The sequence below is a fragment of the Diorhabda sublineata genome, chromosome 2, assembly GCF_026230105.1.
Source record: "Diorhabda sublineata isolate icDioSubl1.1 chromosome 2, icDioSubl1.1, whole genome shotgun sequence".
In the NCBI taxonomy this organism is placed as follows: Eukaryota; Metazoa; Arthropoda; class Insecta; order Coleoptera; family Chrysomelidae; genus Diorhabda; species Diorhabda sublineata.
Window position 1 is genome coordinate 36,040,529 of NC_079475.1, and position 27,189 is coordinate 36,067,717.

The following is a 27,189-nucleotide window of genomic DNA, read 5'->3' on the forward strand; positions in this document are numbered from 1 at the left end:
ATCGATGAGAGTATTATGCGTTATCCATTATTTTCATGAACAGCAGCTTTCCCATCGCCAATATCTAACAGTTGTTTGGAGAAAGTTTCGCCGGATGTAGAAAGGCTTCTTTTTTTTCTTCAAATGCGGTCGCTTTTTGTAATTTATCCTTTTACCTAATGAAGTAACGATGCTTAATACTTTCCTGCTATAATATTATCTTTTTAAAGATGGTAAATGTTCATTCGAATGCACTTGTCGTCCAAAATGAGCAGAAGCGACACCTAACTTGAAGTTACCTAGTAAGAACATCTGTCGCCATCATTTTTTGCATTTACTGTTTGTCAGAGTCAGTCTTAGAATTAACGTCATTTAACTGATTTTATTTGAAAATTTCAAGCAATAACGTTGTTGCGTGCATGCAATGAAGGTATTTTGCTGCAGAAGATACACAATTGAACAGATTCCTATCCGGTGGGTGTAGATCTGGATACATGAAAAAAAATTTTTTTTTTTTTAAGATTGAAACAATGATGAATGGAGATAGAACTAAGCTATAACATAATACAGTCGATACGAACTTTGATTACTAAGTTCAAAGTGTATGTTGACGTGTCATAGCCACCGTTTTTGATAAATGGTCTTCGTTTTATCCCTGTGGAATTCGAGGAGCTGCCATTCTCAAATTTCAACACCATTAGAACGAAGAAAATGATTAATCACAGTATCATGGACCGTTCTCAGAATAATATTTCAAACAACCAACTTTACGTGACTTATCGATTGAACGAAGACATAATTGTATACAGATAAGCCCCGTTTAACGCTGGGGTTGTTTTCAGAACCACGTCATCATTAAAAAAGACATAAAAACAACATAAATATGATAGAAAATATCAATTTGAATTAGTTACTTTATTTAATTGTAAATACTGAACCGCCAATTTAATTATTTGAATAAAATGACATTCTAGTACCATATTTTGTTCATTGTTTGTAATCTCTTGTGGCAGACAACAAACTAGTTGATTAATTGTAATACAACAAAACTAACGATCGATCTATAAAACAGCAACGGCAACGACTATAAATACATAACGTCATATGAATATTTTTAAAAAACATCAGTAAAGAAAATTAAATTTTTATCATTGTCGTACGACTGTGGACTAATACAGAGAAAATAATATTTTGAGGTTAAGAGGTTGTGCACGTTGTTAAACTTTCGCCACTTATCATCGAAGTACTAGTACGTTCCATTTGAGGTATAAGAAATCATTTCGCAGCCCACAATTTAGGCAACAAACAATACATTACCACGATACACATACGCTGGTATGCTAGATCACAGAACATACCATAAGAAGAAATGGCGGATTTTCTATGCCAGTGTCGTCGATTATACGTGGTTGAACTAATGTATTTTCGAGGTTCATTTAAATTTACAACACAGGATATCGACTGTATTCTGTTCGGTTCTGATTTCGCAGATTCCTAGATTCACAGTCATGAACTTTGACGCAACTGTGATCTTCATAAATGGAAGTGGACAATGAAGGTAGGAATACATGGGATAGTTTTATACTTTAAATGTTTTCCATTGGTATTTGTAAAATCACTTTCCAGGAAATGGAAAGGAAATTCTTCCCATTTGGAACATACATCAGCAAAGCGTACGAGACGTTGAAAAAAAAGTTCATTTACTTTGACAATGACAGAATGACACTTTCACTACACTAGCGCCACGATTGGTAAGTGATGTCACACTGGAATCAGAATATTTTCTTGTCCATTAAGATTAGGTTGGATGTGAACGTATTTACTGGATTTTTGTGTGTTTGTGATATTTTTTTGTTTAGCGGTTATTATAGTTTTGTTGTTATGATGTTCTATGAATCTGTAACTTTTTTGAAAACTTTTGCAACTTTGAGTGTAATGCTACTTTTTGCGCTACGTTATCAAAAATAGCGGCAGGTTAAGTTCGATTTATGGAGTTATTTCAACACATATTTAAAAAGAAATTCCACTGCATTAAACAAATAAGCAAAAGTCTTTTGTTATTAACAAAGTAATGTATTTTGAATTGACTATTCTCACGAGTCCTGCAAAAGCAGTGGCGATGACTCAGAAGTTTCTGTTTTCTTTAATACAAATACATATAAAGGCTGAAGTAGAAGTCATCTTCGAAACTTACATTTTTAAAAAACTGCGTCGGTCATATCGGATTCTCCGATATGGTAAACAAAAACTTTACGTAACTTACAATCTGTGATCGATGGATATATAGACAGTGAAGCCTGTACTATACGATGTGCCTAAAGTTTGTGCCATCATTCGCGTTCCAACGTATGGCTGTACATTGGAAGTATGACTGGATGACGCAGTGCTACAATGTTTGCACCACCTTCTAATGTTAACTGAACATTGAACGAAGGCTGGACGCAGCGTTTGAAGCAAATCTGAAAAATTTATAGTGTGTGCGAGAACTTGAAGCTTTGATTTTTCATACAAAACACTCAATCACGCACAAAACGACAAAAACTATGTAGTTGTACCACAAAGCCTTCGTCGAATGACATACCCACTATGTCCACACGATGCGGCCCACCATTCCAGCGTCTAACGTAAAAGCATTGGGCGCATCGTATGGTACCGGCTTAAGAATGAAACGGATTATTGGTAAGCCAGCGATGAAGAGTGTGATGGCGAGTCCTAATGTTGTAAGCTTAAGTTTAGTTTATTTTCTCTTTTGTAAACATAATTCGGAATAAAATTTATATTTGATATTTCATTTGTTTGCTGGCATACTTTTAATAACTAATTTCCACTACTAACAATCAATTTCGTCTTTATTTGGTCGCCATATTGGATCCGCTATTTTGTTTTTCGAAAAACGATTGTCTAATTCGTAATTAGCGACCATAAAAACCCCCTGTTACCAATTTTCAATAAGATTATCCGATTTTTCTAATTTCGGCCAACTTTTTGGTATTTTCGCCCACTGCGGGGCCTCTCGCTGAGTACATTCACTTTTTCAGTATTTAAGGTCGAATCATTCTTGGAACTGTCATCACTGATAGATTGACTTTACTAGTAGGTTTCTATCTATATGTACTAATAGTGCTAATAGTGGTATACCCCTTATAAGCAGATCTAAAAATAATATTCTTAAAATGTTTTCATCGATTGCACCGAAAAGTTTTAACCTAACTTCTCGTGACGAGTATCTTGTTTGTATTTGAAATTGAAATTCGATGAATGATTGTCAACTATTTTTTTTATTCTGTTACTCGAGACTTCGTAAAATAATTTTTTTGTTAACGTTTTTCTGCATACGAGGGATGACTGAAAAAATTTGTGACAAAGAAACAAGGTGTTTGGGGAATCGGGTTCAGCCACAAGCAAACATACGAACTTAACAGAAGAAACGGAAACTATTTAATCGCAACTATTTGAAGATTACACTGACTGACTTTTTAACTAAAATAATTTTTTATATCAAATTTTGACAAGACATGAGGTTACTACTAGGAGCAGCAGCAGAAACTTCGGTAGGACACGCTGTGTTGGCCTTGACTTTTTCCAGTAACTCATTCTTTCTAGCACTCAAAGTTAGCCAGGTGTCCCTGTACTTCTCCACAGTTTCAAACTCCTTACCTAAATCTTCTTCTTTGACCTGATCCAATGACTCGAACATAATTTCTTTTACTTTATCATCCAGAAGAAAAAGCCTATCAGCCTTGTCGGTAAGCTTAATAAAAGCAACAGTTACCTCCTCGACGGTTGCCTCAGGTTTTCCAAAGGTTTCTTCACAACCATTCGCGGCAATCGTGAAGAATCTTCTAAGTTGCGCTCGTTCCGCGCACAAACGTTCCATAGTTCCAAACTCCAGTTTCCCCGTTCTTGGACTTCTGTGGGATAAAAAGGAGGATATTCTCAGGTTAAACCCTCCCAAGCCTTTGGAAAGTGATGCCATCACGCGACAAACAGTGATGTCAGCAGCACACCGTATTTTCGACCCGCTCGGTGTATGTGCACCCGCCATTTTGATACCGAGATTGTTAGTTCAAGAAAGTTGGGGTGAGGCTGGGAACTGGGATACCCCTTTTAATGAGCAAAGCCAGGCAACGTTCCGTAAGTGGATGAGTCAAGCTGATGCCTTGAATCAAATCGAAGTCCCACGATGGTTGAAATTGACCGTTGGTAATGTGTCTCTACACACATTTTGTGACGCAAGTCAGGTCGCTTATGCCACCGTCTCATTTTTGCGAGTTGAAACAGATAACACGGTATCTATGATAATGGTGGGAGCGAAAGTTCGTGTTGCCCCTGTTAAGAGACCTATAATTCCCCACCAGGGATGCCAGATGTTTGGGGAATCGGGTTCAGCCACAAGCAAATATATAAAAATTATTCAGTTAAAAAAAGTCAGTCAGTGTAATCTTCAATAGTTGCGATTAAATAGTTTCCGTTTCTTCTGTTAAGTTCATATGTTTGCTTGTGGCTGAACCCGATTCCCCAAACACAAGGCATTTTTTCCATAATCATTTTTATTTTTCAACATAGTTTCCCTTTAGCTTATACATTTAGTCCAGAGACGCTCTAATATTTTTAACCTTTCTAAACAATAGCTGCTGTTAACCTTCAACATCTTTTCGTCAAATGCTTTTTTGCAATTTCTGCAATTTATTGTTGCAACTTTTTGAGTATAGTCGATCAACACAAACCCAAGACTTGCCCTTTGCAATCCACTATCTTGTTTTATTTTTGTTTCGGAAGTATTGTAGTGGATCCAGGATTTATCTATAGTTAGGAATCGACTCAAATATTTGAGTCATTGGTAAATGTTCATTCGAAGGTGCTTTTGGTCCAAATTGAGCAAACGCGATGATTTCGCTGGTTGTACCAGTTTTTGGCTGTCCCGAACGCTCGTCAAGCTGATACAGCCATGTTTGAATTCAGATGTCCAAAATTCTTAAATTAAAAAATGAAATAATTCGATCAAAATATCTGATTATCCTCATTAGATTCGACAGGATTCATAAATTTCTTCTTTTATCGTTTGCATGACAGTAAGAAAAATAAAGCTAGTGGATGAAGTACGTAAGCGTGCAGTCCTAAAATTAAAAAATCGAGATGCAACCGTTAACACATCTTTACATATTAAGAACGGTTTCCAAATCGCAAATTGAACAAAGTGGCAAAGAATAAAATACAGTTTTGAAACTATACATTTAAAGTTAGTTATATCAAAGAGTAAAAAATTCTTAGTTTTAAATACAAAGAAAAAGCGCTTAAAACAATAATGAACCTAAAAACTGAAAATAATTCTTGTCATAAAAATAAAATTACTGATGAGAAAATTAATGTCATTATTATAAAAACTAGTAAAAAATGATAACTCGTGACATCGAGTCCCAAATTTCGATATTACCATATTGAGCAAGTTAGATAAATGGAAAATAAAGGAAAAGAAGACGTACTCAGTGGTAACGGTGATGCAAAATTAATTCGGACGAGTCTAAATAGGAATCGAACCTCAATAAGAAACGCACCAAGTAACACTACCGTCCATTTTAACATAGAGAACCATTTCGAGCTCAATATGAAAATGGAGAAAGAAAAGAATACTACTCTATGCATAATTTGCAGCAAAAATCATTCGTGCATACCCGTCATAGAAATAACGTCTCAAACCCATTGGTTACAAAACGCAAAATTAGTTTTAAAATGTCATAGAAAGCTCGCCATGACATAATATTTATACAGCCCTTTGTATACTTGTGATGGTTCACTTGTCTTTCAAACCGCTATATTCTCTTTTAGTATATATTTTCTAAACTCAACCTACATGAAGGGTGTAAGAGGTAGTTCATCTCAGTTATGAAATGGGGGAGCAACATTTAATCAAACAGACAAAAACGATAATTATAAAGCTGAAGGCGAGATTAGTATTTTGTTTTATTAATTTATCCACAAAAAAAAGATTTTCCTACAGAAAGGCGCATATTTCGAACAATACTGCTTAATGTCTACGACTCCGAGAAAAAAATTAACTCTTATTATGCTCGCTGGGGAAAGAGAGTGGAAAACGAACTGAAAGAAAATTCTTCAACGCCTCGAAATAAATAGAGAGAGTCTTCAAATTGTTCGAAATCGGCACTTGTGTCTACATTGAATAAGTTTAAAGCGTTGATTTGAAAAATGCCTTAGATTCTTTTTCAGTGACGTATAACATGGTTTTATTCAGTTTAATCAGATTTTTTTACATTCTTTGTTTTGAAATTGAGAAAAATAAGAAATATGTTTTACAATAGGCAGTAAAAAATACGAAGGTTGTACTAAAAGTAATATTTCCAATGAGCTACAGCCTCGAGTGACGGTATTAGACTAAATCAACACTGTCATGCGCAGTGGTTCCCCCACTTTCAAGCCTGCCCGTCCATGACTAAGCTTAGCAGCCGTCAGAGATGGAAGTAATCTGGTTTCTACACGTAAGAAAGTTACTGTCCGTGAAGATTTATCGGCAACTGGTTGAGGTTTTTGGTGAAAAGTGCATGTGCGTTCAGCACGTCCGCAAATGGTGTAGGGCAATGGAAGCGCCGGTTTCGGATGCGATTGTTTAGAAGATCAAGAATGATCTCATCAAAGATCAAAGGTCCACTGTCCGTGAACTTGTTGAATGCATTTATGAAGCTTCCCATGGCAAAATCGAAATAACTTTAACAAAAACGTTGTGTTATCAGAAGGTGAGTGCTCGTTGGATCCCCCGAATGCTGACTGATGGACAAAAGGAGCAACGCCTTGACATGTGCTCTCAATTTTCTTCAATAATGTGTGGTGGTAGGCAACAAGGAGAAATTGTTTGACTTTATTGTTACAGGAGATGAACACTCTGGTTTATCGCCGTAAAAGAAATTCAAACAAACGCATTTGGCAGGAAAGGTTAGGGCGATTGTGTTTTGGTATCGAAAGAACGTATTCCTCATCGATTTCATCCAATCTGAGTCAAAGCTCAGACAGATTCTGTGAAAAATTGACTCAACTCCTGCGAGCTCGACCCCATGTCGTTTATTAAACACGGGAGAAGAAAAAATTTGGGTTGTTCTCCCCATCCCCCATAAATCCCGAGTTTAAACCCCAGCATTATCACTTTTTCCACAAGATAAATAAACGCTGAGGTGGTAAACGCTTCAAAAGCAACAATGAAATCCGAGCAGAGGTCACACGCTTCCTCAACGGATTGGCGGAAGATTATGTAAAAAAATAGAAAACAGTGTGAATTTTTCATTTCTATATAAATTCATATCTATAAACAACGTTTTCTACTTGTAAAACATATAGGAACCTTATTTTTGGTAAAACTCTCGTACACAAAACGAATAAACTTTAACTACACTCCACGCGTGACCCCAGAAGAATTAACAGTGTAATGGCAGACCTTCTACCATCCAATCAGACTTCTTTGTAGTCTTTTGCTATCGATTATTTTAACTTTTCTAATACTTTTCAATTGATCACTTATTTCTCTATCGCATTTACCTTTTTGATCGATAAGAATTCATGTATCTATATCAATCAGATGGTGGTTAGTTTCTACGCCGTTATTTAAATAAATAATTTGTTATTTAAAATACCGCTAACTTTCGTTATATATATTACAAAAAAAATGCTTACCAGAAGAGGCACTTGAGGACGGCTGCATCGTCATGCCGATTGAACATATTTCACTTTCTTCTGCCCAAAGTGACATGACTCGTCTCCAAAATTCGTAGAGCAAAAGCGCCAACCACAATTTAAGCAAATCAAATGCAAAAATAGGTCATAAGATCAAAAGAAAGTTAAAACTAAAATTCGTATATGCGAAGTAAGTCATTTGATCCGACTATACATTAATTATTTGAAGAAACAAAAACAGTTTCAAACAATGTATTAAGGCCGCTTGAAATAGAAACAGTTGATCTACATCAAAATGGCGGTCGTGGGGTAAACAACCGATTGTATCTGCCGTGTTAGGTTATATTGTTTTGTTGTTTTTTTGTTTTATGGTGTTAAGAGGACTCCATAGATATTCCAGTTTATTTAGTCATTCTGTAAGTAACCTTTTTACAATACAACAAATAACTTCACAAACCACACAGAAACTTACGACAAAAGCATTTGTTTTCCCCACGGCAGCCATTTTCAAATGTGCAACGTTTTTACACCAGATTAGAAAGTTGCCAAGACGATTCAGACGAGCATTTCGAACATCTCCTACAATGACATTAATGTTTTTTTGTTATTATTTTACATTAGCAAGAAAAATCATTATTACACATTAATGTTAGAGTAATGTAGCGAATAAATGATGATTTAGAAATTCGAGATCATCCTCAAACCATGATTAACTAACGCATGTATAGTCTGAAAGAAATGGAATGTCAAACAGCTATAGAGACTCTAGAAAACTTATATGATTGACTCTGAGAGGAACAAAAGGGGTAACAAGGTCAATGAAAGGTTCATATTTCCGTCCACCCTATATACAGAAGTCGGCAAAAGTCAGGCAACGCTCTCGAAAAATCGACATGGGATGTGTGTGTGGGCAGATATCCATGCGGGAGGTCTCGTGAGCCCGTACTTTTTTGAGGGTGACTTGACGGGCCAAAGTTATTTAGAAATGCTCGAAGATTTGCGTGGGCAAATGAACAACGATCCAACACTCGCAAAAAACAGTCATTCCATGCCCCATTACGCGTTATGTGCGCGACAGACAAGGATTCTCTGTGATTTCTTCCTGTGGGGCGTTCTCATGGGCCTCGTTTTTACAAGAGAACCATCCGACCTCCTAACTGCAATTGAAGAAGAATTCAAACTCTTTGCGGACAGCTTCACAGGACCTGCCTCTCTGTTCAGAAACGGTGCCGTAAATGCATTGATCAAAATGGGCATCAATTTGAATACTTACAGTAAACCTTTTGCAAATCCCTTTTGTAATTTATTAATACAAATTTGTTGCTTGACTTATACCGACCTCTGTATACAAGATATAATAATTACAAGTTAATCAGTTGAGGAAATGTTACATCATGTTAAGTAAAATGAGTATTTTCTGTATCGTATAGTACGCTACGTTCTTCATTCACTATTTTCACATAAAAGTGTCCATACTTCTTAAAAGACTCTGTATAACGTAACATGACCTCGAGCAATCGGTAGCGACGACCATGGGCCTTGGGTGGATGCAAGAGTTCATTATATTTATCTTTTTTTTACTAGTTGTAATAATGATTGAATTAATCAATAATAATTTCAATTTATCCCCATAAACCAAAATTAATTTACCCCCCTGAATGCAAACTATGAAATGATTAATGATTGAATTAATCAATAATAATTTCAATTTATCCCCATAAACCAAAATTAATTTACCCCCCTGAATGCAAACTATGAAATGATTAATGATTGAATTAATCAATAATAATTTCAATTTATCCCCATAAACCAAAATTAATTCTCAACTCTTTTTACAAACTATAAAATGATTGAATTAATTAAAAGTAATTTTAGTTTATCCCCATTAATCAAACTATTATTAAATATTAAAATCATTAATCATTTCACCCTATATAATAAAACAAAAAACAAGGGAATATGAACATTTAAATAGAAAAATCAAGCGTGTCAATTTTTTTCTTCTATTTTTGAAAAATAGTTCCCAAAAAATTCGAAAAATTATTATTTAATTGATTAAAGTCTATTACAAGCTGACACGATAAAATTTTTGTAAAATTGATATAACAGTAACTCATTGTTTGAAACATTTTTGTAAACTCTTTTTTTTATTATTTGACTATTATTTAATCGTATCTAATGACTCACCCAGTACGATTAATGATGAGGGAATTCAGAAGTGAGATTTCAAAATGATCGAAAACAAAAACTATATAGAAGAGAGGAATCGCGGAAAAATTTTGAAAAACTTCTTTCTAATGGTAACATGCTCCAATATAGGACGGTATCGGGATACTAACCGTTGCTGCAGTGGAAAAGCTTTGTTCGTTTCCCGGGATACTACACCACGCACAGGGTGAGTTGCGCGGAAAACCCTACATTTGGCACGTTTACCTATACATCTTCGAGTGTTAGCCTAGTCACATTAAACGTTTAAAATATATTTAATGTGATTTATGAGGAAATATATTATGATCCCCTCTGTATTTCTTATTTCATAAAAAAGAGTAATTTCACATAGGATGCAGCAATCAAAGAGATAAATTTGACAACCACGCATTTAGCTCTGTATACGTAAAAATAATTAATATATAATGAACTCAAAATATGTCAGTTATTTCATATTGAATCGGATTTATATTCATGTACAATTATTTTGTCTTCGGATTATTTCGCAGTTCTTCCAAAACTTATCACGTGGTAACGCGATGCTTGCGCAAACCTTGTAATTTTGTAAAGGTCGCTCAACGTCATTGTACAAGAAATTGCATGGAAGTTAATATATTTAATACAATGAATATTACACGTTTGACATTACACAAGGCTCCTGCTATACATTATGATGTCACTAACCTTCTATGTAACTGAGTAAACCGAATAAATTCCAGTCATAAAAAACACGAACCAACAATAAGGTTAGATTTACAGCAGAAGGGGATAAAATTAGTTTCACAAAAGTACTTTAATCAATCAGCTGATTTGATTAATAGTTGGTTAAATGTTAAGCTAGATTTCTCCCTAGAATTATAACTTTTAAGCAATAAAAATGCCGCCAAAAGGACAAAGTTTTGATTTCTTTCTTTAAAATGTGATACTTTCAGAAATATGAATATGAAAAATAGTTGATGGCGCAAATTTTATAAAGTTAACTGAAGATATTGTAAGTTAATGGTTTATAATTACCTTAGTATAAGAGGTGGGTCGATGTTGATAACCAAAATCAAATATTTCATAATTCATAAATTAAATAAGTATATACAAATTAATTATTTCAACATTCACTCTCATCAGAAGATTAATCTGTTTGATAAAACAAAATTAACGTAATAGAAACGCAACACTTGCACAACAAAAACTAGCTAAATTTATATGGAAATATCATAAGACAGATAGATTAATGAGAAAATAATAAGGGATGTAGACACAATTAAAAATTAAAAGGAAGACAATGAAAGAAATAACTAGACCAGATAAAGGAAATTATGACAAAAAGGGAAAAAACATTAGAGGTATTAATAAAAATGGAAAAAAGCAGTGGAAAAAATATGTACAACAGTGATCAACTCTGAAAACACCGGAAAATGTAAAATATGAAGAACAATTGTTGTAAGCAACATAATTCTTTACATTCAATTAATTAAATTGTGTTGGAGTAAAATTTTGTCAAAGGGTCTGAAGTTATGACTGAGCCAATTGATATCTCTCTATATTTGTAATGCTTCAGTGTTGTCACAGTGAGAGTATGATGATATATTTCCAATTTACAACAAATAACTGACTAAACTATTTATTGTAAAGCTTATTTTTTCAATTCCAAAGTTCTATACCTCAATACATTATTATACATCTCACAAAAAAATTTTGTTTTCAATGGAGTAGAAGTCATCCAGTTGTTAGAATTTCTTTACTTGCATATATTTATTAGAGCTATAAATAAAAACTTGTCTTACCTAAATAATGTTTTTCTATGTGAAAAAAATATAACAATTACTTTTAACCCAGGTTAATGTACAAAACTTTATTATTTAAAATGTCATATTTCTTGAATAAGTATCCAAGATTGTCGCTAACATTATTTTCAATTTAAGACAGTATTATCAAACAATATATGAACCTTTAACATTTGCTTAAAATGTATCTTTTTGCAATATTTGGTGCTTTATTATAAATTTCTTAAACCTTTGAGATTACATCTATGTAATGACCACATTCACATACAGAATTCAATAACTTCATTAAATGAATCAGCAATATCATAACAGTGTATGAAGTGAATTAATCAGACATATCTAAGAAAATTTGTTATTGAGATGAAAAATAGAATTTCAATGCGTTTCTCAAGAAATATATCAATAAAGAATATAAGGAGTAGAGAAATAATAATATATAATATACTTATACAGTAGTGAGACAATAAAATATTTTTCTGTCATAGAATAATTTAAAAATTGATATTCAATGATATAATTCTATTGTTCCCTTGGGAGGCAAATAATTCAAAACAACAATGTCCATAAATTATATATGCTAAATTAGACAATTATATGTATATGATTGTTGAACTTACCTTTTTGCTTAAATAAATCACTATACTTTTGTAGGTGATTTTGTTGAAGCCAAATTTCAACTTCGGAGGCACCCGAAGCAAAATAGTTATTACCGATTCTTAAAAACAAAGATAACGCGTATGTAAAACAAACAAAAATAAATAAAACTATTACGACAGTTTTGGCACAACGACTCATAACACTCTATAGAGTTAATTCACATTGTTATTTATATTTTAATTTTGGATATTACAAGAATACATAGGTACACCATGCTCTAATTGGTTTATGTTTTTACCATTGACGTTTTACAAAAGTGACATCTATCGGCGAACGGTTTAACAGATATATTTTCTCCGTTCCAATGTTAGAGGTGGGAACGTTTTAAAAAAATATTAATTGACATCGTGCTTTTGAATAAAAAAAATTGTTAGTTTTTGACAAGTATATTTTTCACATAGGCTATATTTGTTGTTTTATGTTTAGTTTATTTAAACAAAATCATTTTGAATAAACTTAACACGAATTACCTTATGTGGTAATATAAAAACGGGAATTATAATTCAAAACGAAATTATGGGAATAATTCATGAAGCTCCAATTCATTTTCCTCATCCTCATGACCTAATTCAATCATTTTTCTTCTAAGAAATGCCACAACTTAAAGTTTGACCACAGAACACAGTTGATTATTAACAAATTTTTGGTTCTCAGTCTTTGTTCACTTCCGCTATCGCTACTTAGCACAAATTAAAAGCGTTCCGAACGTCTAAAGGTATACCGATGCTCTTTCTTTCTCTGTCAGCCACTTAAGCCCTCCCTCTATCTTTAATATTAACTTAATGAAAAAATACTGATAATGACAGTTGCGACAAACAATACAATCAAAACAAACACAGGGATGTGAAATTATATTATTAAATTAAAATTTAATACAACATGATGCGAAATGAACAAAGAATTTTATCTGAAAAAGAACAGGAACCCCTTTATTCCACATATGCACGGATGGAAGATTTACTGGACAAACTAAAATTATTAAACTACGAGTCTGAATTTTTAAGTGGCCTTAAAATTAAACCAATACACAAGTCAGATTCTAGAGTATATCAAACTCTAATTTTTAATAAATGTTAAATTTTAGATTCTATTTTGCTGTGACTAAAAACCCAGGGGAACAATTTTACCTTTTTTCGATTCTAGCTGCTTGGTTGATTAGAAAAAATGGAAGACCCTTTGAACAACCACAAGAATTTGATGATCCCAATGAAACTGTGGATAGAATATTAAATGAAGTCAAAGAAAATGTAAAAAAAAACACTTCTGTATTATCTGTTTTCTATTAAATCCAATATATTTTCATTTTCAGGGAATGGTCGTAGATTTTTCTCCCAACAAAATTAAACAAGGTGTAGGAGAATACGTTGTTGCAATTCTTGATTATCTAGCAAATATAGCTCTTACAAAAAACAATATTATATTGAAAAAGTGAGTACATATTATAAATAAAATTGTTTATAAGTGATTTGTATACTGTTTTAGACCAAAACTACCTGAAGAAAAGGAAGAAGAGACAGAAATACTAGATGATGAATCTGAAATAAATCTAGATAAAATTGAGGAAGAAATGATTGCAGCATATTCAGATGATTCTGATGAAGAAAATATTTTTCGTTTAGATGAGCTTAAGCCTATAAAAAAAGAAGTTCAAGCTACACAATTCAAATCTAATATTGATGAAGAAGCTTGGAAATTGGAGGTAAGACTTTTTTACAAATAAATTTCTTATAAACCCGATTTATGTAAAATACCACTGGGCTCTACAGTTTAATAATGATTTATTACTCTCACATTAGGAAGAGGTAATCTAATCAGATTATTAATAAAAATAGAGTTCTAGGGAAAACCTGGAAAATATTTTATATGATAATTATTATTACGCTAAATAACATCAGAGATTAAATTAAATACATCAACATTTTAGGTTGAAAGGGTCCTCCCTTTATTAAAAGTAACAATAAAAAATGACAATAGAGATTGGCGTTCACATCTTGAACAAATGAAACAACACCAATCGACTATAGATAACGGTTTTGGCAGTGCCAAAGGACAACTAGAAAAACTTCACAAAGAAATTACAACAACTTTAGATAAAATCAATAATAGAGAAAAGTATTTCAACAGAGAATTAGAAAGTGTTTTGGAGGAATATCGTAGCTTACAAGACCAACTTTCAAAGTTGAAAGACACTTACAAAAGCGTTAGTACTGGAGTTGCTGAAAGAAATAGGGAACTCTATCAGTTGACAGAAAAATTGGAAAGTGTTAAACGACAAATGGAAGAGAGAGGCAGTTCAATGACAGATGGAAGTAAGTATAGATCACTAATACAATTTTTTCCTCTTTTAATAATTATTTTAGTTAAGTTTAGTTATCAAAATTGGTTTATTTAAGGGCCCCCTTTCAAATGTTACAGTTTAATCACTTTATGTCATTATAGTTATTATTTAGCTTGTGTACTGCTAGATATACTTATCAAAATTTGTTATTATACAAAGAATTTGAATATAACTATTTTCCTAGTTGTTTATAGTAGAATTGTGGGTACCCAAGGGTCTTCGTGTCCCCCTTGATGTTATCAAAGGCATATTGAGAAGCCGATTATGAAAGACAAAACTGTCTTAAAGTTATGTGTAGTGGCTTGCAGTGACAGCGATACCCCATTAAAATATTCACATATTTATAAAAAATATTTCAACCCTGATGATTATGTTTTGAAGTCCTTGAAACAAACAGTGACATTGTGGAGACCTCACCCTATGTCTCTATTGAAAAATTTAAATTCAGTAGTATATAAAAAGGAAGAAAAAAATGTACAGAACAAATAAAAGATGAACTTGATACCTTCAGTTTAAGTCATAACTAACTCAATTAAACATAATATCACAGCAACAAACATAAAATACCAATCCGCTAATCAAATCAAATCATCCAAACAGAATTATAAATTCATTGACACACTTTAGTCTAAAAATAATTAATTAATGATGAAAAAATATTTCCACAGGTAGGAATTGATCCAAAGTTAATTGTTCTATCCACTGAGTCACCAAATGTCTTTTATTATTACAGCATTAGAAACTTTATTATGTGGTACCCAGTGTTTTTAATTTAGAATCAGTGGCTTGTTGTTGTATGTCGTCTTGAGTTTTTCCTTTTTCAGTTCAGATTTTATTTATTAAGACTAAATATGGTGAACTTGAATGTTTATCATTTCAATTTATAGAATTATGAGTGGTTTTCAAGTGTGATCAAAACTTATAAGTAGAAGTAAATCTATCTTCATTTTATTATAATCTTACAATCATTTGCTTGTTGAGTTTCATCCGGACTATTTACAACGATTGAACATTAACTATTTATATCAGTCTATGTTATTGATTCTGCATTGCATATTAATACTAATCTATGTATTTCACATGTTGTATTACTCGAAACTATGTTGTTTCAACACATGTAGCATTTTTCATATTTATTTGTATTATAATAACTATATATCATTTGCCTTAACCTGATTATTTACCTTACATAAGTATGTATGATGCTTATGCAACTGAAAAAAATGTATCAATTGTTGTGTCTGATTAAAAGTTTTGTTTCAGCTCCGTTAGTCAATATAAAAAAATCGGTAGCAAAAGTAAAGGCAGAAATAGTTGATATGGATGTTAGAATTGGCGTGTTGGAATGTATTCTTCTGCAGACAAAATTAAGGGAAGAAAAACAAATTGAAACAGAATTTGGCCAATCCATTTCAGTTTTTTAATTGAAAGGGAATTTTTATCACAGTCTAGTCAATGTAAAACTTCACATATACATATGTTATGATTTGTTGTTCAATTCACAAGTTTTAATAAAGAATATTAAAAGTTATTCATGTTTTTTAAGACCTAACTCTTATTTTCAAGGGGTTTGATACAAAAGCTAACAAAGGTTTGTAAAATTATTCAATATTAGTTTAAACCTTGGATCGGATTAATTTATTATTTTCCCCATATAGTTCTTTTGGTTTCATTTGTATTAATAACCGGACAGTAATATTGATAATGAATGTGTACAAAATTTCTTTCTCATCAAAAGCCAACATACACTGTTTATCTACAAAAAATTTTCGGACTAGTGATAGGAAAAAAGAAAATATTGTAAAATTTCAAACTACAAAAGTTGAAATAAACATTTATTGCCTTATAATGTTTTTGTGACTATAATTTCAATTGCATGCTTTAAAAAAATTACTTTATATTATCAAATTACAAAATTAAATAAAGGTACATCATTTACATACAATGCACACCCAGAAACTGCCCTGCCAAATATAAACTATCACATATAATATGAGAATGTCAACAGATATATTTGGTGAATACGTTTATCTATCAGTTTTTTTGCACTACATTTCAAAGTTATCTAAAAAAATTTGCTATTGTTTGAATTCGCTATTAGATAGGTCCGAGATTAAATACTGTAGATATCTCAGTAAGACGGAAAAAATAAATTATGAGAAAGATGTTTAAGGTTACTGATTTGAGGGGACCGCATAACAAAAAGCACTACACAATTATATCATCAATTGTAAACAGCTATGGAATTTATTTTCACGACGGGATAGTGAGGCAATGATGACCATATCCTATTTAAATGTTCTATGGCACAGTGGCGTTTCGAGAGAATGAAAACAGTGATATATCTGAAGAATTTAATCTGGGATTAGTTTGACATAAAATCACATCTAGTATCAAGTAAATGTTTAGCAGGAGAGTTTCTAGACACTCTGTATATTATAATTGTATAAAATTTAGTAACTTTTTGAAATATTTTATAAGAAATGTTCTTTTTTGCTATCATATTTAATTTTTCAATTATTTTTGTCATTATCACTTTTTATTACTAGTACACTAACAAGTACACCCTAACGAATATTTAGTTAACAACAGAGACTGAAGACCAGTTAATTATCACAAATAATACCACAAATTTCTTAAATATCGTTAGAAAGAAATTTGGAATTGGAATTTTTGAAATCATTGGTGATATTCATACTGAACACACTGTTTACACTACCACTACACCAACACTCATAATTACACTGTTACAGATAAACTTTCTTCAGTCTCTGAAGTTGATAACTTGGTTATCAAAACGTGTGTCAGACAGTGTAATTGTGAGTGTTGGTCTAGTGTCACAAAAATAGAATAATTAATATTTCCAATCATTTTTCTTTCATTTTGCTTATTTTTTCTGTGCATTTCAGGTAAAAATGGAGCCTAAGTTTGACAATCAAAATTTCAACACTTTGTCTTTGAAAATTTTACTAAAAATTTCTTTCCAAGAATTCATTTTTTCCAAAAAGTATATACAAAACAGAATAATTTTATATAAAAAGTAATTGATTATCATGGTTTAAACCATTTTTATAGATTATTAAAAAATTTTTGGTTCCCTTCCTTCGTGCTTTCTTTGTAAATTTGCATAACTTTGTGTGGCAACAAAAAAGAGCAAAATAACAAAAATATTAAAAATATCAATATTTTATGAACAGCTGGGGACCACTTCCAAAAATCAACAAAGATACAGTCTAGAATATATGGGAGTTATACTAAGATGATTCAATGTCATTCATTTATCTTGCTCCAAAACTTTTATAAGATTGTGAATTTATACTATTCTTAATGTTCCGGAAATGGATTCCACACATTCACTCAATTTGTTCAAGTTTTGTTAAACTCCTAAAAATTCCTCTTCAAGACCTGAAAGATTTTTCATCATAGATTACTCACATATACTTTCACTTTTAAAGATATATGTATATGTTTGTATAAATATCATAACCACAACTCATAAATACTTGTGAAAATCATTTTTTAAGAATTAAGTACTTAGTGTTACGTCTTGTTTAAATATAAATTCTTCTTTGTAATCACTGTCTTCACTACAGCTATTTTTACAAGTGTACACTGCTAAAACTCCCCAATCAATATCTACTTCTTTTAAATAAGAGAGCATCTGTGGCATAATTTGAAATTCAAATTGTCTAGGACCTTTACAAGCCTCACAATCAGGTATTTTTTCTGGGACAGGATCTGCAGATATCCACAATGGTTGACCACCTCTTCTGTACCTAACTACCTGGTCTGGATTATATTGTACTCTTTTCTGAAATTTGGAAAAACATTTATCATTGTCACTCACAGCATGAGTTTCTAAATCAGATTCTGGTGTATCAACCATTGATCCCGCCTTTCCTTCAATTTTTAATTGTTCAAATTTTTTTAACTCTTCTTCATCTGTGGTATGTGATTGATTAATTTCTTCAGGCTCTGTTATAATTTCCCACTCATCAAACAAGATTTTTGATGTTCTCAAAGTAGATATTTTACTTGCACATTCTTTCTTATGTCCTTCTTTCCAGTCCAGAATTTGGTGGTGTCTACTGCAGTAATGGACTTTTTTGCATTTACTGCATTGTTTTTCTGATAAACAACCACAAACATTACACAAGTTCACCCATTTACTTAGAGAAAAGTCAGGTTCTGGTTTGTCTTCTGGGGGGTCATAAGGATAAAATTTATTATTTCTTTGTAAATTGCTTCGTAATACCTTCACATTATCACTATTATTTCTTTCACAACAAGAACTGTTCCGACATATGAATACAAATATAGTGCGATGGAAATTATTAAGATAATCTTCGAATGAATGTTGATTGTCTTCTTCGAATGGAGCATACAGCTGACACAAAAATATCATCGTTTCTTGGCATTTCTTGCATTTCAACTGTTCAGCGGAAGGTAATTTTTCCAAATTCAACCATGCAGGTTTTCCACCTACTTTACTGGGGAATAAACGACTCTCCACTTGCCAATATTCACAACTATCTAAAAAGCCAAGTTCAACGTCGACTTCAACCATTTCATGCGATAAAAGATTTAAAGCTTTAGTTTGAACTTATAACCAAAATTTAATGGTATTATAAGGTTATATTTATAATAAATGACAGTTGACATCATACCATGCATTTTAGGTGTGTTCCACTAACGTTCACAATACTCTTTTAGCCGTTCCACACGGCGACTAATGTTCAAAACTAAAAGCAACAAAGATGGCAACCGTGAATATTTCATAATTTGATTCAATGAGAGATATTTTAGTAGAAGAGGATGTTTATACAATCTAACCCAACCGATTGAAATTCTCTGAAAACGTTTGCTCTGTTTTTCTCCCTGGCCATTTGTTAATCTTTATCTTAATGTTTAGAGCGATGGATGATCCATTCCACTTAGTTTACAGGAGTAGCGTTTGGGACTAAATAGAACGAGGAAGAATAATTATAAAGTCTTCAAAAAGTTTCGCTTTATTTTTTTTTCGTGGCCATCTTTTAACATTTATCTTAATGCTTAGAACGTTCTATAATCTATTTCACTTGGTTTACCATTATAATGCTTGGGATTAAGTGAAAAGGGGAAGACCGTAGTCGCGAGTATTGTGAGTTCTTAGCGCTTAGACAAGGAAATAGTCTTCCCTTGTGTAAGGCTTAGTCATGGGTTAGTGGAACAACTGTTAGGCATTTATTCTTGATATTCTCTAAACAATTTTTCTTTATTTTTTTCCCTGGTTATTTGTTAATATTTGTTTCAATATTTAGAATTTGTTTCAATACTTATAAACAAGTCATTTTACTTGATTAATGATTATAACGCTCGGAACGGTAAATACTGTGGTCGTGAATCTCGTGTTTTGTGGAACGCACTGTTAGTCGTTTATTCAATAAAATAGAGTTTATCAAATGAATTGCGTCTTTCCTTGTATTCGGAATTCCTTCTTTGGATTTTTATAATTGTGATAGAGATAACAATATGTTGATTTGTCATTTAGGTCTATTTATAAATAAGCAGTATAAATATTAATCATTTGCTGATAATAAATTTGTATAAAAATGATTTATTGTTTGTTTAGTAACATATATGCGGTTATCATTATAGGAAGATTCAATTTATTTAGACTTTAATTTATCGAATTTCAATTGTAACTAAATTTATCCATAGTTCTCGAAATGTTGGAGACAATATTTATTCTAGTTTGTGTTTTACAATTGAGCGCGTCTATCGATTATTATCGACCAGAACAAATTCATATTGCGTATGGTCAAAATGTACAAGAAATTGTAATAACTTGGTCTACATTTAATAAAACCCAAGATTCAGTTGTTGAATATGGTATAGGTGGTTTAATCCTTACTGCTAATGGAACTTCGACGCTTTTTATAGATGGGGGCTCTGAGAAGCATTCTCAATATATTCATAAGGTTGTATTAAAAGATTTAACGCCAAATAGTATTTATCGTAAGTATAATGATGACATTTAATTTTTTAAGTAACTTAGTGTGATATAATTTTATAAAGATAATTGAATTAAATTAGTAAGGTGCTCTATGAATGATTTTTTCCTATAAAGTGATTATTTATTATTAAATAAATCGGCAATTTGCAATTTACATTGCAGAATATCATTGTGGAAGTGATTTGGGGTGGTCAAATTTATTTTACTTCAAAACTGCCCCAGATTCATCTGATTGGCAACCACATTTAGCAATATATGGAGACCTAGGTAATGAAAATGCTCAATCTCTGGTACGTTTACAAGAAGAGACTCAAAGAGGTTTATATGATGCCATTTTACATGTTGGAGATTTTGCATACGACATGGATTCAGTAAGACACTTTCACAATAATTTTATAATTATATGTAATTAACATTACTCAACAAATTAACTTTTATCATCTAAGTACAAACCAGTTTGAATCTACATTCTTTTGTGATGATACAAAATGTTGAAATTAAACATAAATTTTGGCATGCCAAGGGGCAAAAATTTTTTATATGATTAAGTATAAAAAATATTTAGTTGTTCTACCAATCAATAAAATAATTGTATTGAATCAAGGAAATATTTATTTAATTTATAGCAAAATTAGCACACTGGTTTTCAAGTATTAGTGATTAGAATATATTTTATTTTATTTAAACCTTGAGCAGACTGATAAATTAACATGAGATTAGATACATCCATGTTTATATTTCCAAACAAAAGAAAGCCTGTCTATGTTAATTTATTTTTTATCAATTTTTAATAATTTACAGCACATCAACATTAAGTTTACAGAGGGAAAATTAGATAAACAACACAATTTTGCTTTCCCTTACCTCTCATTCAATTATTGGTTAATTTTATATTTGATGTGGGAAATAAAAAATTTCTATGATATACAGGATGTCCAGAAAATTACTGGAAAACACAGACTATAAAGATTATATTTGCTTTCATATCTATTTAAACTGATGTACTTTTATCCAAAAATTTTGTCACAAGACCCAGTACCTTTTGAAGATGATATATTTTGAATATAGCTAAAAACAATTTATTTTCTGAAGAAAAAGTTACTGTTGGGGCATTATGTCTAATATTTACTCTGAGATATTTTTTTATCTCTCATTTCGTTTATATTGTTTTCAACATATAACAGCAATTGGAAAACTATGGTATATTTTCATAGCTATAATTCATATATTGTACAATAAATCTTAATCTATATCATTATTGTTAGTTCAACATTACATACAATATTTCACTGACAAGTTTTTAAACATCTTGATGGGAAAATTCAGATCAGTCTTTCACGTTTGTTGATGATATTAGTTAACTTAATATTTATTTTTCATATTTTCATACATTTTCAGCAAAATGCTCAAATTGGCGACGAGTTCATGAGACAAATTGAGTCGATTGCAGCATATGTACCATACATGACTTGTCCTGGAAATCACGAAGAGGCCTAGTAAGAATATTTAATAATTCAAATTACAAATCATTGAACATATTATCTTTTTCAGTAATTTTAGTAACTATCGAGCTAGATTTTCAATGCCAGGTGGATCAGAATCCTACATGTACAGCATTGATATTGGCCCAATGCACATTATTTCTATATCTACTGAAGTTTACTATTTCTTGGAATATGGTACAGTTTTAAATATTTCTTTTGGTTCTGTTTACAAATATCCTTTTTATAGGAATCAAACCTCTTGTGTTTCAATATCAGTGGTTAGAAGATGACTTAGCAAAAGCAAATTTACCAGAAAACAGAGAAAAACAACCATGGATTATAGTAATGGGACACAGACCAATGTATTGCTCAAATACTGATCATGACGATTGTACACATCATGAGACTATAACAAGAGTGGGATTACCATTTCTGCACTTTTTTGGTCTTGAAGATTTACTTTACAACTATGGAGTAGATTTGGCTATTTGGGCTCACGAACATTCATATGAAAGACTTTGGCCTGTATATAATTACACTGTATATAATGGGAGCTATGAACAACCTTATGTTAATCCAGGGTACATACTTTTTCTATATCTTACCTACAGACATTCAAATTAGTAATATTCCAGAAAATTTATACTATACTAGATTATTAAAAAGTCCTAGGGGATAAGATATATGATAATATTAGTACCATGAAAGGAAGATGATGAAATAATGTGCCATTTGAACTGGGGATTTCTTATTAGTAGAGTCCAGAGAAGAAACTTGTTGAAATTTACTAATTATTTAAAATAATTAATATTTTTTTAGGGCCCCCGTTCAGTTCACTACTGGTTCTGCTGGTTGTAAGGAAGGACGAGATCATTTCATACAACAACTACCAGAATGGTCGGCTTTCAGAAGTAGCGATTACGGTTACACACGTTTAAAGGTTTACAATTCAACGCATATGTACTTGGAACAGGTTTCTGATGACAAAAGCGGTCAGATTATAGATTGGTTTTGGATTGTTAAAGACAAACACGGGCTCTATCCTCATTCTAAAATGGATTGGGCCAAAATTGATAAGATGAGATTGAAATATCTGCATTCTCAATGAATGAATAAATTTATTATTAAATAGCAACATACGGGAATTGATATAAATTTTTGTTCATAATTCGGTTTAATTATTTATTTTTGTATAGAAACATATTCTTATTTAAAGGTGACCATATTTATAATTTTGTATGGTTAATACAATTTATTTTTATATCATTTTTAAAGGAAGTTTATCATAAAAAATTTCATTTAAATACTTCTTTGGTAAGGGTTCATTAACACTCATTATGATTAAACCAGGTGGTCCATAATGAGTATATTAATTTCTAGAGCTGATAGTAAGTTGAAAAATTATTGTACTTTATTTTTTTTTATTTGTGTAACACTGAAAAAAATAAGGTAGACATTATTAAAGTTTTCAGCAGCGACTACAAAGCGATTATTTGCTATTAAAGTAGATATCAGCAAACAATGGTGACTATTATTTTCACCAAAACAGAGACTATTATGGATAAGAGAGCTAGTAAAATACCAGAAAAAGAAAAATTGTTCCTCCATAAAGTCCAGTAACATATTTTAAAATGTAATTAAAGATTTATTTATATGAGGAAAGACTTTTCCCATATTTTAAATGCTTACAGCTTACAGAAATTTTGAAGCATTAAAAGTATTGCTATAATTTCTGAAGCCGTACCAAAAATTTTGTCTGTATAAAATAAATTCTAACTGTAGATAAAATAAATATATACAAATGCTCTTTTCTATTTTCCTTCATGATTCCCAAATTTAGATAACTCTACCAAATGTTGATAGGTATGTGTTTGTTCATAATTTTTCGTGAATATGGCAACGTTGCATTCTTGTCACGAATCTATACTCTGTATCTATTTTGGAATGCAATTATGGCAACGTTGTCAATAAAGTCAAACGGACATTTTGGGTTTCTGTAAATTTTTTATTATATTATTTTTAGTTTCATTGCGAAATGGTTTTTTAAAGAGTTACAAGTTAAACGAAGGGTGAAGCTCTTTTCTTCTAATGAAAACTGGTTAACTTCACCAGAAGCTTTATGTTTCTCCTTGTACCTTACAGCTGCTACCGAGTTATCACTTTGTAACCTTAAAAACTACTCACTCATGTTTGATAAACTTGAATGCTACAGTGGAAATCAATTTCTAACAAAACTAAATATTTTAAATTTTGTGAATTGCTTGAATGCTTACTTGCAGATTGCCTAAAAAGAATTGCAAAAATACTCAGTTTCCATTGTATTAATATCACTAAAACAGATTTGTAAGTATCTATGAAGTCTTCTTAACACCATTAAATCAGAAAAAAATATGAAACAACACAAATACCAGAAAAAAATAAAAAAAAAATTAACACTGGTACATACGAGAAAGTCGACTGCTTACCCCACGGCCACCATTTTGAGGTACATTGCTGTTTTCTTGGATTGCTTAATAGAATCAGTTTAATCTGAAAATTAGATGACCTAGGTCTCAAAGGTCGTGAATCTACCTTGCTAACCCTTTGACCTATTGTGTAGGTAATCCGGACTGTTCACCAGTCAGAATAATCTGAAAATTATCCTTAAGCAGACATGCCACACAGAAATCAAGAAAGTAGAGGTCCTAATATATGTAATACTCCTATATAGACAGTTTCTATAAGTGGAAGGTGTTTCGACTAAGTGAAACAAATAGTGTATCGTTCTCTCTCTCCTCCGTGCGCTTCAGTTAGTTCTGCGCATCTTTTGCGTGCATGAAGCATGCGCAGTCTAGATAGTCTCGAACGAGAGAGAAAAACGAATACTGTTGGCACTGTAACGTAGAGACGTTTTTTCCCTTAAGAACTGTCCATATAGCAATATTACATATATGGGAGTTTCTCAAAGTTACCAGGCTGCAAAAGAAAATATATAACAGTTCTTAATGTAATTTTTATATTTTTTGTTCCTCTGCAAATGATCAGTACTGTCGAGATACGTTAGACTGATTTAAAAAATATGTTTCCAACTAAATTCTGTCTTAGGTAGGTACTTTATTGTTCCCATATTTTTTATTTTGATATTCTTTAGAAAAAAATCTTTTCTAGGTTCTTTTCAACATGAAATCAAATATTTATTTTTACGAGAATAGAGCTTAATAAAATTTTGCATATAATAAATGCTAGGTTTGGTTAATTTTTGAAACAAATTGAAAAAAGTTATATAACTATATATTACTGTAAAAATATACAATATTAGTAAGTATAAAACTAAATAAAATTTTAATATAAAATATATATTAGCCATCACAACATTTCAAATACTATATAATTACTCCATAATTAACATTTAAAAATATTGTGCAATTAAGTTAAATATTTTTTTATAAAAAATAGACACCAATTGATGAAAACTTTCATCTGAATAATTCAATGCTAGTTACTGAAAGGAAAATATATCATTCTAACCACATTATTTTCTGCAATGAAACAATAACATTTCATTATTATGCCTTAAAAATATATTTCAGTTTTTGTAATGTTATCTATAGTTGAATTACGATTAATTGAGTTGTAATACTGTATTTGTGCTATCTTCATTTAGGACTCAATGTAATTGGTATGTTTTTACTAGTGGTTGTCCTTTTCCTAAATGAAAAGTTTTTTTGGCTACACATGTGTCTTCCAAAGGTTTGGTCCTATTTTTGCATAAATGTAAATTGCAAATACTGATAGCATTATTAAATTCATAAAACAAATTATTGTTTCCCCCATTTGGCCCAATTATTACATCACAGTTCAAATTTTTGCTGCGAATATCATCTAAGCAACATTCCATATATTCAGAGTGTACAGCAAAATATTTACTTATGTCAAAATGTTTTATTTGCAGTTGTTGTGCTAGGATTCCAGTTATAAAAGTATCATCGATCCAAAAATATTTTGTATTCTGACTCAATTTATAAAGTTGCTCTGCTGTTTTTGGAGTAGTGATATAGAACCAACCAGAAACAAAAGTTGGGTAGTAAGATAACTCATATTCTTCTTTTGTAACGTACCACTTATTGGCAGGCTCTCTGATTGGCACCATATTTCTTAAAACATATCCAGCTATGAAATACTTTGATTTTTTGGATAATTTTAAAGATTTCAACAAAGTAGGTATGCGTTCTATGTTAACGACTGTATCATCATCCATTTTTATAATATAATTAGCATAACGGCAATTTTCTGATGCCCATTTAATACCCATTGTATGCTTGTATGTTAGGTTTTTATATGCTTCAACAAAACTTCCTTGTACCAAATCACCAAATCGAAGGTTTTCATTTTCTATAGAAGCTTGGGTAGTATATTTATCAAGTGGAGCTGTACCAAGTAAAAATACTCGTTTTAAATTAATTTGTTTAAGGTCGTCTTGTGAAAAAGCTCTTCTCATGGCACTTCTCGTTTCTACATTTCCAAAATATGATGTAACTATAATCAGTGCCTCAATATTTGAGTCATTTCCACATCCATTTGGACTCAAGATGTAGTGGAAGTTGTTTACCTCATATAGCTTTTCATATTTTTGGGTTTGGGTTGTCTCTAAAAATTTCTTCTCGGTAACTTCAACACTGAATTCATTATTATTTATTTTCATATAATATAGAAGTGTGAACAACACAGAGATAGAAACTGCAGCCAGAAGAAGTTTTACCTTACAATAAAGCATTATTTTTTAGTTAACCCATCTTCCAAATTTCTTAAAATCCTTATATTCACCAAAGTTACATTAGTAAAAAAGTAATTGGGTTAAATCGACTCGATTGGTGAAGTGTAAACAAACGTAATGTCAAAATAGAGTTGGAGCAGGTGAAAATCAACCGTTTCTTCAATTTTACAACTTTGTTATGGTTTCATTGAAGATTTTATTATTTCTTTAGGAATAGTTGAAAGTGTAAGTCTCGGTTATAAGACATCTTGGGACGAGGTGATCTCACATTGAAAACAATTTTTACCGAATCCATGATACACGACGATAAAAAATTT

The 27,189-nt window shown here is 31.4% G+C and overlaps 5 protein-coding genes across 6 annotated transcripts in view; 2 read left to right on the plus strand and 3 right to left on the minus strand.

The window, feature by feature from the left end:
* The window catches only part of LOC130453282 (apoptosis-resistant E3 ubiquitin protein ligase 1), a 55,601-nt gene extending 43,041 nt beyond the window's left edge, over positions 1-12,560 (minus strand). Inside the window, exon 1 of one of the 2 annotated variants that reach the window (XM_056792929.1) lies at positions 12,263-12,560. In XM_056792929.1, coding sequence (XP_056648907.1) covers positions 12,263-12,440 — 178 coding nt within the window. In that variant the 5' untranslated portion in view covers positions 12,441-12,560. Of the gene's footprint in view, positions 1-7,656; positions 7,875-12,262 lie in introns of those variants that run through there. The other variant, XM_056792930.1, reaches the window with a different exon arrangement.
* Positions 12,561-13,062: 502 nt separating this feature from the next.
* LOC130453443 (intraflagellar transport protein 57 homolog) lies at positions 13,063-16,171 on the plus strand. The gene is made up of 6 exons (XM_056793199.1): positions 13,063-13,333; positions 13,387-13,549; positions 13,612-13,730; positions 13,785-14,001; positions 14,227-14,611; positions 15,904-16,171. Exons 1-6 carry the CDS (start codon positions 13,182-13,184, stop codon positions 16,062-16,064), a joined length of 1,197 nt encoding a protein of 398 aa, XP_056649177.1. The 5' UTR covers positions 13,063-13,181; the 3' UTR covers positions 16,065-16,171.
* A 103-nt stretch (positions 16,172-16,274) lies between these two features.
* Positions 16,275-19,291, minus strand: LOC130453444 (programmed cell death protein 2). Its single transcript, XM_056793201.1, has one exon. It carries the CDS (start codon positions 19,205-19,207, stop codon positions 18,167-18,169), a length of 1,041 nt encoding a protein of 346 aa, XP_056649179.1. The 5' UTR covers positions 19,208-19,291; the 3' UTR covers positions 16,275-18,166.
* A 330-nt stretch (positions 19,292-19,621) lies between these two features.
* LOC130440863 (acid phosphatase type 7) lies at positions 19,622-23,925 on the plus strand. The gene is made up of 6 exons (XM_056774248.1): positions 19,622-20,637; positions 20,798-21,006; positions 22,034-22,131; positions 22,187-22,314; positions 22,367-22,700; positions 22,939-23,925. The coding sequence occupies exons 1-6, from the start codon at positions 20,349-20,351 to the stop codon at positions 23,225-23,227; spliced, it is 1,347 nt and encodes a 448-aa protein (XP_056630226.1). The 5' UTR covers positions 19,622-20,348; the 3' UTR covers positions 23,228-23,925.
* Positions 23,926-25,378: 1,453 nt separating this feature from the next.
* On the minus strand, positions 25,379-27,158 carry LOC130440864 (beta-1,3-galactosyltransferase 5). The gene has a single exon (XM_056774249.1). The coding sequence runs from the start codon at positions 26,870-26,872 to the stop codon at positions 25,766-25,768; it is 1,107 nt and encodes a 368-aa protein (XP_056630227.1). The 5' UTR covers positions 26,873-27,158; the 3' UTR covers positions 25,379-25,765.
* Between the last annotated feature and the right edge of the window lie 31 nt (positions 27,159-27,189).

What these genes read in the sequence shown, in the direction of transcription:
- LOC130453443 (XM_056793199.1), top strand. Translation starts at nt 13,182, where the DNA reads ATGATGCGAAATGAACAAAGAATTTTATCTGAAAAAGAACAGGAACCC. An exon ending in TAAATGAAGTCAAAGAAAAT is followed by an intron (nt 13,550 to 13,611) that starts GTAAAAAAAAAC and finishes TTTCATTTTCAG; the next exon opens with GGAATGGTCGTAGATTTTTC. An exon ending in AAGAAGCTTGGAAATTGGAG is followed by an intron (nt 14,002 to 14,226) that starts GTAAGACTTTTT and finishes TCAACATTTTAG; the next exon opens with GTTGAAAGGGTCCTCCCTTT.
- LOC130453444 (XM_056793201.1), bottom strand. Translation starts at nt 19,207, where the DNA reads ATGGTTGAAGTCGACGTTGAACTTGGCTTTTTAGATAGTTGTGAATAT.
- LOC130440863 (XM_056774248.1), top strand. Translation starts at nt 20,349, where the DNA reads ATGTTGGAGACAATATTTATTCTAGTTTGTGTTTTACAATTGAGCGCG. An exon ending in AACGCCAAATAGTATTTATC is followed by an intron (nt 20,638 to 20,797) that starts GTAAGTATAATG and finishes TTTACATTGCAG; the next exon opens with AATATCATTGTGGAAGTGAT. An exon ending in CAACCTTATGTTAATCCAGG is followed by an intron (nt 22,701 to 22,938) that starts GTACATACTTTT and finishes ATATTTTTTTAG; the next exon opens with GGCCCCCGTTCAGTTCACTA.
- LOC130440864 (XM_056774249.1), bottom strand. Translation starts at nt 26,872, where the DNA reads ATGCTTTATTGTAAGGTAAAACTTCTTCTGGCTGCAGTTTCTATCTCT.